Source organism: Heptranchias perlo, unplaced genomic scaffold (assembly GCF_035084215.1).
Source record: "Heptranchias perlo isolate sHepPer1 unplaced genomic scaffold, sHepPer1.hap1 HAP1_SCAFFOLD_49, whole genome shotgun sequence".
NCBI classification, from domain to species: domain Eukaryota; kingdom Metazoa; phylum Chordata; class Chondrichthyes; order Hexanchiformes; family Hexanchidae; genus Heptranchias; species Heptranchias perlo.
In genome coordinates, this window is record NW_027139505.1 from 5,114,226 (window position 1) to 5,129,801 (window position 15,576).

General features: G+C 44.1%; 1 protein-coding gene across 1 annotated transcript; it reads left to right on the forward strand.

The window, feature by feature from the left end:
• Window positions 1-8,347: 8,347 nt before the first annotated feature.
• LOC137313887 (probable G-protein coupled receptor 139) lies at window positions 8,348-9,175 on the forward strand. Its single transcript, XM_067979623.1, has one exon. The coding sequence runs from the start codon at window positions 8,348-8,350 to the stop codon at window positions 9,173-9,175; it is 828 nt and encodes a 275-aa protein (XP_067835724.1).
• The last annotated feature ends 6,401 nt before the right edge of the window (window positions 9,176-15,576 follow it).

Genomic DNA, 15,576 nt, shown 5'->3' on the forward strand with positions numbered 1-15,576 from the left:
TGATCATCTTCATTTAAAAGCAGCACTCGAAAAGGAGAGACTGGAGAAGCTGGGCTTGTTCTCCGTGGAGCAGAGAAGATTAAGGGTAAATTTAATAGAGTTGTTCAAAAACATGAAGTGTTTTGATGGAGTAAATGAGGAGAAACTGCTTCTATTGGCAGATGGGTCGGGAACCAGAGGACAGAGATTTAAGATATTTGCAAAGGACATGACGCATCATGAGGAAACTTTTTTTTACACAGCGAGTTCTTATGATGTGGAATTCACTGCCTGAAGGGGTGGTGGAAGCAGAATCAATTGTTACTTCCAAAAAGGAATTGGACAAATAGTTGAAGGGGAAAAAGTTAGAGCGCTCTGGGAAAAGAGCAGGGGTGTGAGCTTAATTGTATAGCTCTACCGAAGAGGAGGCACAGACACGATAGGCGGAATAGCCCCCTTCTCTATAACGTCCAATTGCATTTGAAAGTTCCGTTGGAATCTGCTTCCACTTCTCTTTCAAGGATTGCATTCCGGATCTTAACAACCTCTGTGTGAAAACATTTCTGCTCTTCTGGCAATTATTTTAAATCTGTGATCTTTGGTTTCCAAGCCACTTGGTAGAGGAAACAGTACTCCCGACTTGCCCTGTCAAAACGCCTCATAATTTTGACAGCCTCTATTTGGTCTCCCGTTAGCCTTCTCTACTCGATGCAGAACAATCTCAGCTTCTCCAATCTCTCTACATTACTGAAGTCCCTCATCTCTGGTATCATTCTGGTAAACGTACTATGTACCCTCTGTGCAGAAGACAAGGTCATTTATAAATAAGAAGAACTGCAATGGTCCTAATGCCGACCCCCAAGTTCCGCTCTGTACACTTCTCTCCTGTCAAACAAACATCTGTTCACCACTATTCCCTGTCTCCTATCCCTTAGCCAATTACATAGCCAAGTTACCACCATCCCTTTCACCTCATATGTTTCTATTTTGAGAATAACCTTTTAAGTCGAACTTTATCAAATGCCCTTTGTTTTCTGACCCCTTCTCTGCAATCTTAACCCATCTCCTCAACCTGACCCCTCTCTTCAATCTGCCTCCGTTTTATAAGAATGGCACCGTCTCCTGAATCTCACTCGTTCTCCTCAATCTCACTCCTTCTCCTCAATCTGACCCCTTCAGATCAATCTGACTACCTCACCTCAATCTGTTCATCTCTCCTGAATCTGACCACTTCTGTCCTAACCCTGTTTCCTGATTCTGATCCCAGATCCTCAATCTGACCCCGTCTCCTCAATATGTACCGTTATCCTCAATCTGAACACTTCTCATCAGTGTGACCTCTTCTCCTCAATCTGGTCCCTGAGAGATAGCACATTCAAGAACAAAATCAGGCAGGAAGTGTTCAGATATGTGGTAGTGGAAATCTGTAATCTTCTTCCCTCAAAAGGCTGAGGATGCTGGGGGTCAATTCGAAATCCAGGATTGAGATCGATAGATTGTAGTTGGGGAATGGCATCAACGGTAGCAAGTGTAATATAAGCGGGTAAATGGATTTGAGATGCAGATCAGCCATGATTTAACTGAATGGCAGAAAAGGCTCGAGGGTCTGGATGGCCGACTTCTGTTCATCACCTGCCTTCTCCGCTCCAATGGTGACTGCGCGATGGCCAGTTTTAACATGCTCTGCTTTAATCTCCATGAGAAATAATCATGAGTCACTGGTCGAATAGAAAATGCAGAAAATGAAAGATGAAGAAAGAGGGGGAGGGTAGCAGACGTGCTGAAAGTTTTTAAAGCATTTTTAACCTACCAAAAAAATCTGTTTGGGTCAATGCGGTTCGTTTCCCTCATTCCTGACTCGCTTGGGCAGATGCTGTGCACGGAATAAATATAAAGCTCTGAGACATTCATTTTTTGCACTGCAGAATTGAAATACCTGACGTTCCATGACTGTGCTTTACAGTCTAACTTGAGTGGGGATTTAATTGAAAAAAAAACCACCACAACGCTTGAACAAGGACTTGAACCCTGGCCCATCATGATAATAGTCGGAAGATCCACCGACTGAGATTCCCAGGCTTCGAAAAATTGCAGACACAGCGACTCTGACTGGCCCTGATAGGGAATTATATTCCGTTCACTTCACGCTCACAGCTTTCAAGCCCTTCACTATATATTTACAGTCGCCCTCCCAACACACGTTCCGTCACAAAATTACCTCAGCTCCAAGGCCACTTCTCAGGCCATTCCATCACAAACATATCGAACTCCAACCGCCATCAACCTGCAACGAATCTCCACCAACCTCAATCTGATCCCTTCTCCTCAATCTGACCCCTTCTTCTCAACCTGTCCCCTTCTCATTTATCTGCCCCTTTCTCCTCAATCTGAATCCTTCTCCTTAATCTGACCGGTTTTAATCAATCTGGCCGCTTCTGCTCAATCTGAACCATTCTCCTCATTCTGATCCCTTGTCCCCAAAATGACCCCTGCGCCCCAATCTGACCCGTTCTACTCAATCTGGGTTCATCGACTCAATCTGACCCTTTCTCTCCAATCTGGCCCCTTCACCAAAATCAGATGCTTTCTACCCGATCTGACCCATTGTCCTCAATCTGACCCCGACCCGATGCTGTTCAGGTAGCTCGACACTTTTCTTATTGTTTCTGGCTGAGGGCGTTTTGACTCTTCAGGCTGGCGGTGGGGAAGCTTGGGGGGAATGGGTTTTGTTGTCAGGCTTGGCAGGCAGAACGAATTATGACACAATCCAGCGAGATCGCTAGCCATCTGTCATCTTTGAACGTCGAGGGCGGTTTTGCTGACGTCCAGATCTGGCATGCAGTTGACAAATACAGCGGAAAAAGCAGGGCATAGCATGGAATATCCGGAGTATCCACATTGACACCACTGTTTCAGCCAATGAGTTGGAGGCGAGGCGGGATTTACGGCATGACTCAGAGCAAGGAGTGTATTTTACAGCAAACATCATCTATTTGCTGAGCAAACAGTGTCTGTTTAAACAGCGCACTGCAACAAACAGTCAACACAGTCCACTTAAAAAGAATCCCTCCAAACGATGTCAAATAGAACTCAAAACTGAAACCAGGACAACTTCTTCAGATAAAAGCAGGGTCATTTCTCCAGCAAAGTTGCAGTCAGCGGAGGATAGTTACGTAATACAAATTGATTATTATTGCAGCAAAATACAGCGAGTGGAGGATAGTTACATAATACAAATTGATTATTTCCGCAGCAAAATCCAGTGAGTGGGTGATAGTTACAAAATACATTTTTCTTGTTTCTTCGGCAAAAGGCGGTGATTGGGTTATAGTTACATAATACAAACTAAGGGCCATAAATATAAGATAGTGATTGATAAATGCAATAAATTCTTCAGGAGAAACTACTTTACCCAGAGAGTGGTGAGAATGTGGAACGAGCTACCGCATGGAATGGTGGGACGATTAACATGGATGCATTTTCGGGTAAGCGATATAAACACGTGAGGGAGGAAGGATGAGGAGGATTTGCCGATCGGGATAGATGATGATGGGTGGGAGAAGGCTGGTGTGGAGCATAAACACCGACACAGATCTGTTCCGCCGAATGGCCGGTTTCTGTGCTGTACATTCAATGTACTTCGATGTTAAAAAAAAAGCTCGAACACGTGCGGATGGATTTTTTTCCCGATTTGCAACTTTTAGTCCATATTGAGATTTCCATTCTGTGCTGAGATCCAAAGTAATGGGCGAAGAATCGCAGACACTTGCAGAAGGGCGGAGAATGCGTGTACTCCAAATCCGCAAGTGAATGGAAAGCTGGATCAGATTGGCGACGGCAATAAGGGATCTGATCGCATGCATCACCAGATGAACCGCCAGCTTCGATGATTGAGCAATATTTTATTGAGATATCTGTAATTGGTGATTCCTGGAACAAGAGACCAGATAGCTTAAGAACAGTGGAAGGAAAGATAATAGCATCTTTACTCAAATATATAATAGAGAAACACCCTGAATCAAAAATATAATAACGGGAAGTCAGCACCGATTTCAAAAGGGACGGTCATGCTTGGCCAACCTTATTAAATTCTTTAAAGAAGTAACAGAGAGAATCGGGAAGGGTCATGCACTGGAGGTAATCTACATTTGATTTTCAAAAGTCATTCGAAAAGGTACCATATCTCTCGAGAATTTTAATTCCATTTGGCCCAACACAATGCTCCACACCAGCCTGCTTCTTCCTTACTTCATCTCACTCTAACACCATATCCTTCTTTTCCTTTATCCCTCATTTGTTTATCCAGCTTCCCCATAAAGGCATCAAAACTAATCGCCTCAACTACTCCATGTGGCTGCGAGTTTCACATTTTCACCACTCTCTGAGTAAAGTGTTTCTCCCTACTTCCTGATTGAATTTATTGGTGACTATATTATATTTATGGCCCCTATTTTTGGACTGCCCCACAAGTTGGGAACGTTTTCCCTCCGTCTAACACATTAGAACCTGTCATTATCTGAAGTCCTCTATCAAGTCACCTCTCAGCCTTCTATTTTCTAGCGAAAAGAGCGCCGGACAGTTCAGCCTTTCCTGATAAGTAAATCTTCACCGTTCTGGTATCATCCATGTGAATCGTTTGAGCACATTCTTCAATGCCTCTTTAACCATTTTATTACATTGATACCAAAAATGTGCACAATAATCCAAATAAAGTCTCACCAAGCTTCTACACAAGTTCAACACAACTTCTCTGCTTTTCAATTGATATCCCGTTACAAATGAGCCCCAGTGCTTAGTCTGCTTTTGTTAAGGCCTTACTACCTTGAGTCGCTACTTTTGGTGATTTGTGTAGCTGTACCCGAGATCCCTAGCATCTCTACCACATTAGTTATCCAAGCCATATGTGACCTCCTTATTCTTCCTGCTAAAATTCACCACCTCACAAGGTATCAGCATCAGAGAGCTAACCACTTAAAGTCCGCCATTGTTTAACTTCAGGTACTCCGCACATCGAGTGATGAGTTGTCTGCAAGTTTTAACTCTCGGTAATATTAGAGTAGGGTAACCGCCAGTTAAGTTAGAGTAGGGTAACTACCAATAATGAGAAAGTAGCGTCAAAAATGAAAATGTTGCAATAAGGTCACCATCAGTAATGGTATAGTAAGGTCACCATCAGTAATGTTAGAGTAGGATCACCATCAGTAATGTTAGAGTAAGGTCACCACCAGTAATATTAGAGCAGGATCACCACAGTAACGTTGGAGGAGAGATACCACGAGTAATTTTAAAGTTGGATCACCATCAGTAATGTTGGAATAGCGTCACCACCAGTAATATTCGAGTAGGGTCACCACCAGCGACGTTAGAAGTTGTTCAGCGGCAATAAATTTAGTGAAGAGCCCCCACAAATAAGATTCGAATAGGACTATCGTCAAAAATGTTGGAGAAGGTTCAGCACCAGTAATGTTAGAGTAGAATCATCACCAATAATAGAGCAGCAGTGTCACCACCAGCAATGTTAGTGTAGCGTCACCACCATTAATTTTAAAATAGAATCACCAGCAGCAATGCTGGAATAGAGTCACCAGTAATGTTGGAGTGGAATCATCACCAATAATGTTCGATTCGAATCACCACCAGTAATGTTAGAGTAGTGTCACCACCAGTAATTTTAGAATTAAACCACCACCATGAATGATAGAGTAGAATCACCACCAGTAATGTTAGAACAGTGTCACCAACAGTAATGTTAGAGAAGAACAAACACGAGCAATGTTAGTTTCGAATCACCACCATAAATGTGAGAGTAGAAACAGCATCAGTAATGTTAGAGTACAATCACCGCCAGAAAAGTTACAGTAGGATCACCAAACGATATGTTAGAGTAGAGTGACCACCAGTAATGTTAGAGTAGGGTCACCACCAATAACGTTATTGTAGGCTCACCACCAGTAACGTTAGAGTTGGGTCACCACCCGTAATGTTAAAGCGGGATCACCACCAGTAATGTTAGAGACGGGTCACCACCAGTAATGTGTGAAGAGAATTACAAACTGTAATGTTAGAGTCGAGTGACCACCAGTAATGTTGGAGTAGGCTCACCACCAGTAACGTTGGAATAGAATCAACACCAGTTATGTTGGCGTAAAATCTCCACCAGTAAAGTTAGGGTATTTTCATCACCAGTAATGTTGGAGTCGATTCATCACCAGTGCTGTTAATGTAGGGTCACCACCAGTAACGTTGGAGTACTGTCACCAGCAGTGATGTTAGAATAGGGTCACCACCAGTAATGCTAGAGTTGGGTCACCACCATTCATTTAAGTGTAGGTTGACCACCAGTAATGTTAGAGTCGGATTACCACCAGTAATGTGAGCATTTAATTACCACCTGTAATGTCAGATTAAACACCAGTAATGTTAGAGTACAACCAACACCAGTAATGTTCGAGTAGTGTCAGCACCAGTAATGTTAGAGTAGAATCACCACCAGTGATGTTATGTTAGATTCACAGCCAGTAATGACAGAGCAGAATCACCACCAGTAGTGTTATATTAGAGTCACCACCAGTAGTGTTATATTAGAGTCACCAGCAGTAATGTTAGAGTAGGGTCACCACCAGTAATTTTAGGGTAGTTTCACCACAATTAATGACAGTGTAGTGTTACCAACAGCAATGTTATTGTAAGGTCGACTCCATTGATGTCAGTGTAGAGTCACAAGCAGCAATGTTATAATAGTGTCATCACAGGTCGTGTTAGAGACGGATCATCACCGGCCGCATTCACAGTACAAAACAATTTTAATTGTGTAATAGTTGAGGGAATATTTCACTGAATTAATATAAGGACCCACAGGGATCGCAGGGCGAACACCGCACATATTCCCTTTGGGGTTACTTTCCGTTCATTAATTTTAATGGACTTAATTTCGAGGACTGAAGTACATTATTTCCCGATTAACATTCCCGGGTGCGTTAGCTGAAGCGGAAAATCTCCCCTTATTTATGAAGTGACTGAAACTAACGTCAATTTTATGTAACCTGTTTTTCTCACCGGAGCACTGATTGATCTATAAAGGGGGAGCAGTTACTGATCTCAGATGTACATCAATCTGAACCGTAAAGCTGGACGGAATTCACCTGCTCATCTAAAAATGGTAAAGGCAGCAATTCTCCAGATAAAAGATATTTTCTACCCTGTTGTCGCATCCTTTGGTGCTCCCGGTAAGTCAGTATCCTATTGTTTAATAGCTGTTCACTGTGGCAGTTTCGGTGCCTGTTTGATAATATTACAAATTCCCGAAAATACCCTCATTGTAAAATCTCAGAGTCGCCGGGATAAATTTGTAAATATCAGCGCTGAACCTCCAGGCTGCAGGCAAGACGCTCTTCTGGTCAATACGTCGTAGGCAATGGGCTCTCGCATTTCCTCACTTGACTGCAGGATGGGGAGTTACACCCTTTCAGTGGAAAGTGAGCAGATCACGAAAGATTGCGTTGCTTGGTTCCATTGCACCGATATAATTACTAACAGGCACGATGGGCCGAATGGCTTCCTTCTCTTTGCTGAACAAATCTATGATTCTGTGATTGTTTGATCACTCTGCTTAATGTGGGTATTACTCCAATTACAGACATCTCCACCTCACAGGTGAGTTGGAAGGATCATTTGGCAAACATTTGTTTAAACCACAGATAATGCGGCTCAGGGAGATGCCTCCTGCTGGAAATAAACTTCATGGGTTCCTCCAGGCGCTGCTCTGCTATCCCGCGGCGTCCTCTGGCATATTACGCGGCAGATTTTGTTCTTCACTACCCAGGGATTAACGATCGCCGAGTCATAGTGGATAGAAAAATGAATAGCAGCAATTCAGGGGATAACTGACAAAATTGGGTGGGTTGAATCCGTGGGTGAAACCATCATGGCGGTGTGAGATCAGCGCTCAACGCTGCACCGAAATATATGTCTGGATGGATGACAGAGAATCTGTTTATTTATTGACTTTCAAAATTCAACAAGTTCACTCGCCTCCCTCCCCCAATCCTCATTCTCCAGGTGCTCCCCGTTAACTGACACGTTTTGTAAATCTCGGACCAGCGATTTATATCCCGATATTTTTTCTGATTAATGTTTTCTTTCCATTTAACATTCTCACTCGTGTTCTCGGTTAAAAAGGAGCCCTTGTACATCACCGCAGGGAGCAACAGAGCTGAACATTTCAACGTAAATGCAGTGAGATTCCGTGTGTGTGTCCCCAGTAACGTTCCACTTCTCCCTCTTTCTTACAGCGAACGTAGTGACAATTGTGATTCTCTCCCGAGGAAATTGTGGCCTTTCCAAATGTGTCTCTGTCTACATGGTGGCGATGGCAACAGCAGATCTAATGGTCATCATCTTTAACGTAATCGTCTACCTGATATTCAATTATCACTTTCCATATTCATTCCTGTCCTACACTGCCGTTTGTAAGTTCATTCTTTACATGGCATTTGCCAACCTGGATTTGTCGGCGTGGTTTACAGTCTCGTTCTCATTTGACCGATTTGTGTCGATTTGCTTTCAAGAGTTTAAAGGGAAGTATTGGACCAAGGGAAAGGCTACCGTGGTTATAGTAACAGTCACTGTCCTGGCCTATTTAAAGGCTGTTCCTCTGTTGTTTTCTTATGAACCCGAACGAACAATTAACAATGTGCAGTGGGGTTGTCGGCCAAAGGTGGATGTTTTCACATTACCCACATGGGCCGCATACAACTGGTTCCAGGCTCTGTCAGTCCCATTGCTCCCCTTTACTTTCATGGCAGTGTTTAACTCTTTGACTGTGAGACGAATTTTAGTAGCCAATAGAGCTCGCAGGGAACTCCGGGGTCATAACAGTAAGAAGCAGAGTGATCAAGAGGTGGAGAACCGAAGGAAATCCATCATTTTTCTCTTCACTTTTTCGGGCTGTTTTTTATTGTTATGGATAACAGCTGTCGTGAGTTTTGCTACCACCAGGCTGTCGGGCACATTTTATTACCAAGGTGATTACTCAAACCCTGGATATATCGCCACTGAAAGCGGATATCTGCTGATGTATTTGAGTTCCTGCACAAGTACGTGTATTTATGCAGCTACCCAGAGGAAATTCAGAGAAGAACTGAAAGCTCTACTGAAATCTCCCTGGTCACTAATTCTCAGATTGGTTCAAAAATGATAAAGAAAATATAAGAATTGAAAAATGCTGGTTGACCAGGAACACCAGAGTATGAGCTGGGAGATAAGGTGTTAGAATAGGGAGAACCGTGTCAGGCTGTCGGAAGGGAAAGATCTGATTTGGCACTTCCTGTGAATAAATGAGTGTGGGAACTGGAAGGGATCGAGATGGTGAGAAATGCTGAAAGTCACACGCCCATGAGGGCAGTGATCATCGAATCAAAGAATCTTTCAGCACAGAAGGAGGCCATTCAGCCAGACGTGTCGGTGCCGGCTCTTTGTCAGAGCTGTCCAATTTAGTCGCACATCCCAGCTTTTTCCCATAACCCTGCAAATTAGTCCTCTGCACGTTAACGTCAAATTGCCTTTTAAAGTTGCTCGGGAATCTGCTTCCACCACGCTTTCAGTTAGTGCGTTCCAGATCTTAACGACCCTCTGTGTGAAGAAATGACTCCTCATTTCCGCTCCAGTTATGATGCCAATTATTTTTAATCTATGACCTTTGGTTACCGACTCACTTGCAAGAGGAAACATTTTCTCCCTATTTTCTCCATCAAGCCCCTCATTATTTTGAACACCAATATTAGTTCTCCCCTCCATCTTCTCTGCTCTAAGGAGAACAATCCCAGGTTCTCCAATCTATCCACATAACCGCAATCTCTCATCTCTGGTATCATCCAGATGAACATCTGTACCATCTCCAAGGCCTTGACATCCTTCATAAAGTGCGGTGCCCAGATTTGAACGGAATACTCCAGCTGAGGCCTAACTCGTGATTTGTAAAGGTTTAGCATGACTTCGTTGTTTTTGTATTCATTGCGAAAAATTCCATATACTTTCTTAACCACCTTATCAACTTGCACTGCCACCTACAAAGAATTGTGAATATGCCACGACCAGGTCCCGATGCACTTGCACTTCTTCAAAACAGTGCATTTAGATTATACTGACTTCCATTTTGTACCTCCCGAAGTGTATCACTTCACACTTTGCCACTTTGAATTGCACCTGCCATGTATCCGCCCATTTCACCAGTCTGTCCATGTTCTCCTGAAGTCTGCGACTATCATCCTCATTATTCACTATGTCGCCAAGATTTGTATCGTCCCCAAACTTCGAAATTATGCTCCCTATACCCAAGTCCACAGTCATTGGGCATTCTCAAGGGGGAGGGTGAGCAGGCAGAGGTCGTGGTCCACATTGGGACCAACGACATAGGTAGGAAGGGAGATGAGGTCCTGCTTCAAATATTTAGGGAGCGAGGTAGCAGATTAAAGAGCAGGACCTCAAAGGTTGTAATCTCTGGATTACTCCCAGTGCCACGGGCTAGTGAGTATTGAAATAGGAGGATAGAACAGATGAATGCGTGGCTAAAGAGTTGGTGCAGGAGGGAGGGTTTCAGTTTCCAGGATCACTGGGCCTGCTTCTGGGGAAGGTGGGACTTGTACAAGTCGGACGGCTTGCACCTGAACCGGAGCGGGACAAATATCCTTGCGGGGTGGTTTGCTCGCACTGTTGGGTGGGTGGGGTTTAAACTAACTTGGCAGGGGGATGGGATACAGAGTGGAGCTACAATAGGGGGTGATGTGCAGCCAAATATAGAGAAAAAAACAAGTCAGCTTGGAAGACAGGGCAAATATGTAAGGGCAAGGCTGGATGGCATCTATTTTAACGCAAGGAGTCTTGCGAATAAGGTGGATGAACTGAAGGTGTTGAAAAACACATGGGAGTATGATATTGCTGCTTGTCACAGAGACATGGTTGAGGGAGGGGCAAGACTGGCAGCTCAATATTCCGGGGTACAGAATCTTCAGGCGAGACAGAGGGGGAGGTATAAGAGGAGGGGGGGGGGTCGCAATATTAATTAAAGAATCAATTACTGCCATAAGGAGGGATGATATATTAGCAGGTTCCTCAAATGAGGCCATATGGGTGGAGCTTAAAAACAAAAAGGGGGCAGGCACTTTGATGGGAGTGTACTCTCGGCCCCCAAACTGTCAGGGGGAGATAGAGGAACAGATATGCAGGAAAATCTCAGAAAATTGTGCAAATAATAGGGTAATAATAGTGGGGGATTTCAACTTCCCCAATATTAACTGGGATACTCAGAGTGTAAAAGGCTTAGAAGGTACAAAATTCTTAACGTGCATCCAGGAGAGCTTTTTGAGCCAGCATGTGGAAAGTCCTACAAGAGAGGGGGCGGGACTGGACATAATTCTAGGGAATGTGGCCGGCCAAGTGGAAGAAGTGCTAGTAGGTGAGCACTTTGGTGACAGTGACCATAATTCGGTGAGATTTAAGGTGGTCATGGAAAAGGACAGGGAGGGGCCGGAAATAAAGGTTCTAAATTGGGGGAAGGCCGATTTTAATAGGATAAGGCAGGATCTGGCCAAAATGGACTGGGATCAGCTGCTTGTAGGAAAATCCGCATCGGAGCAATGGGAGTCTTTCAGAAGGGAGATTGAAACCATAGAATGGCAACATGTTCCCTTAAAGGTCAAGGGTGGTTCCAAGAACTCCAGGGAACCTTGGATGTCAGGGGATATACGCGAATGGATAAGGAAAAAAAGGAGGGCTTTTGGCAGATACAAAAGGCTAAAGACGGAGGAAGCCCGAGAGGAGTACAAAAAGTGCAGGGGGATACTTAAAAAAGAAATTAGGAGATCAAGGAGGGGCCATGAAATAACACTGGCGAGCAAAATAAAGGAAAATCCTGAGATGTTTTAGAAGTATATTAAGGGTAAGAGGATAACTAGGGAAAAAATAGGGCTCATTCGGGACAAAAATGGCAATCTGTGTGTGGAGCCGGCAGATGTAGGAGGGGTTCTAAATGATTTTTTTGCATCTGTTTTCACTTTGGAGAAGGACGATGTCGACATCGAAATACGGCAGGGGGACTGTGATATACTCGAACATATTATCATCGAACGGGAGGAGGTTTTGGCGGTTTTAGCACGCCTAAAAATGTATAAATCCCCTGGCCCGGACGAAATGTATCTCAGGCTACTGTGTGAGGCAAAGGAGGAGATTGCGGGGGCTCTAACACATATATTCAGAACCTCTCTGGCCACAGGGGATGTGCCAGAGGACTGAGGAACCGCTAATGTAGTACCATTATTCAAGAAGGGGAGTAGGGAAAAACCGGGGAACTACAGGCCAGTGAGCCTAACATCAGTGGTAGGAAAATTATTGGAAAAAATTCTGAAGGACAAAATTAGTCTCCACTTGGAGAAGCAAGGATTAATCAGGGATAGTCAACATGGCTTTGTCAAGGGAAGATCATGTCTGAATAATTTGATTGAATTTGTTGAGGGGGTGACTAGGTGTGTGGATGAGGGTAACGCAGTGGATGTGGTATACATGGATTTCAGTAAGGCCTTCGATAAAGTCCCGCACAGGAGACTGGTCAAGAAGGTACGAGCCCATGATATCCAGGGTGCCTTGGCAATTTGGATACAAAACTGGCTTAGTGGCAGAAGGCAGAGGGTGATGGTCGAAGGTTGTTTTTGTGACTGGAAGACTGTGGCCAGTGGGGTACCACAGGGATCGGTGCTCGGTCCCTTGCTGTTTGTGGTCTACATTAACGACTTGGATATGAATGTAAAAGGGACGATCAGTAAGTTCGCTGATGATACAACAATTGGTGGGGTGGTAAATAGCGAGGAGGATAGCCTCAGTCTGCAGGACGATATAGATGGGTTGGTCAGACGGGCGGAACAGTGGCAAATGGAATTTAACCCGGAAAAATGCGAGGTGATGCACTTTGGAGGGACTAACAAGGCAAGGGAATATACAATGAATGGGAGGACCCCAGGCAAGACAGAGGGTCAGAGGGATCTTGGTGTGCAGGTTCACAGATCCCTGAAGGCGGCAGAACAGGTAGATAAGGTGGTAAAGAAGGCATATGGGATACTTGCCTTTATTAGCCGAGGCATAGAATATAAGAGCAAGGAGGTTATGATGGAGCTGTATGGAACACTGGTTAGGCCACAGCTGGAGTACTGTGTGCAGTTCTGGTCGCCACACTACAGGAAGGATGAGATGCTTTGGAGAGGGTGCAGAGGAGATTCACCAAGATGCTACCAGGGCTGGAGCGCTTCAGCTATAAAGAGAGACTGGGAAGATTGGGTTTGTTTTCCTTGGAGCAGAGGAGGCTGAGGGGGGACATGATTGAGGTGTACAAAATTATGAGGGGCACAGATAGGATGGATACAAAGGAGCTTTTTCCCTTCGTTGAGGGTTCTATAACAAGGGGGCATAGATTCAAGGTAAAAGGCGGGAGGTTTAGAGGGGATTTGAGAAAGAACCTTTTCACCCAGAGGGTGGTTGGAGTCTGGAACTCACTGCCTGAAAGGGTTGTGAAGGCAGGAACCCTCACAACATTCAAGAAGCATTTGGATGAGCACTTGAAATGCCATAGCATACAAGGCTACGGACCAAATGCTGGAATTTGGGATTCGATTAGACAGGGCTTGATGGCAGGCGCGGGCTCAATGGGCCGAAATGCCTCTATCCGTGCTGTATAACTCTATGACTCTATGACTCTATAGCAATAATAGTAATGGTCCTTGTACTGATTCCTGGGGGACCCCACTGCATACTTCTGTCCAGTCAATAAAGCATCCGTTCACCACGACACTCTGACTTCAATCCTTTAACAAATGATGTACCCAAGTTACCACCGTTCCTTTAATCCCATTTGCTTCGATTTTCTGAATAATTCGTTGTGGGGTACTTTATCATATGCCCATTGAAAGTCCATAACTACGACATTTACTGCACGACCTTCATCAACCCTTTTTGATAATTCATCAAAGAACTCAATCAGGTTCGTCACACAAGGTTGGCCTTTAAAAATCCATTCTGGCTAAAACTTTTTAAACAATGCTTCTCCAAGTGAAAATTAATTTTCTCCTTGACAATAGTTTCCTGTTGTTTTCCCACCACTGACGTTAGGCTGTTTGGCCTTGTAGTTATCAGATTGATCGCTCTCTCCTTTTTTGAAAAGGGTTTAACAATTGCAATCCTCCAGTCCTCTGACACCATACCCATATCCAAGGAGCTGTGAATGTGAAGGGAATGTATTTCAATACACCAGCCAATCAGGGTCGATATGTCATTATTGCTGCATAGCCCGATAGCTCCATTGGACAGCAGAAGACATTTAAGTTGAAGGTCCAGCGTTCAAGTCTCTGTTTGGGCTTTGCTTCTCTCAATTGCAATCGCGTACAATTTATATTTAAATCATGGACATCAAGCGCCAATCAAAGTCTGCCGCCCAAAAATATAAATGTCACTGAGCTGTAGTAATATTCACTGCACAACAGCTGTCCAGCGGAGTCAGAGAGAAGGGAACGGAACGTTATTCACACAAAAATAACGTATTTACCAGTTTAAAAATGCTGGAAAATATCTACCCATCTCCGCTTCCCTCCCCTATTCTTTTATCTTTCATTCTCTGCATTTCTCATTGCATCGGTGATTATTGATTGTTTCTCATAGAGATTAAAACTGAGCATGTTGAAACTGGCTCTATGGCAGTAAGCCTTTAAATGGAAAGGCAGGTGATGAACCGAGGGAACAGGAGTGGGCCATTCAGCCCCTAGAGCCTATTCTACCATTCAATTAGATCGTGGCTGATCCGTACCTCAACTTCATTCACCCGCCTTTGCTCCATGTCACTTTACCAACAAAAATCGATCGATCTCATTCCTGAAATTTCCATTCACCCACAGATTATTTGGGGAAGAAAGTTAGAGATTTCAACTACACTTGGTGAGAAAAAGTGATTACTGATTTCGCTCTGAAATATCCTATCTCTGAATGGTCAGACTGAGGAGAAGGGGTCAGATTGGGGAGAAGATATCAAATTGTGGGAAGCGGTGACGTTGAGGAGAAGTGGTCAGTTTGTATACAATGTGTCAGATTGAGGCAAAGGGATCAGATTACGTGGACGAGTTTAGATTGAGGAGAAGGGGTCAGATTGAGGAGAAACATAGAGATTGAGGGGGATTGGACAGATTTTGGAGAGTGAGCAGATTGAGGAGGAGGGCTCAGTTTAGTGGGAAGGGGTCAGATTGTGTAATTGATTTCAGTTTGGGGAGAAGCGGTCAGTTTGGGGCGAAGAGACAAATTGAGGAGAGGTGGTCAAATTTGATAGCGGGAAAGATTGAGTTGAATGAATCACAGTGGGGAGAAGGGGTCAGATTGAGGAGAAGTTGGCAGTGTAAGAAACGATCACATTAAGAAGTAGTGGAGAGATTGAGAATGAGCCAGGTTGAGGAAGGGGCCAAATTGAGGAGAATGGTAAGATTGAGGAGAAGGTTCAGATTGGGTGAAGGGTCAGGTTGAGTTTGGAAGACACTCAGCGAGGTAGATGGTGGTTGGAGTGCGGTATGTTTG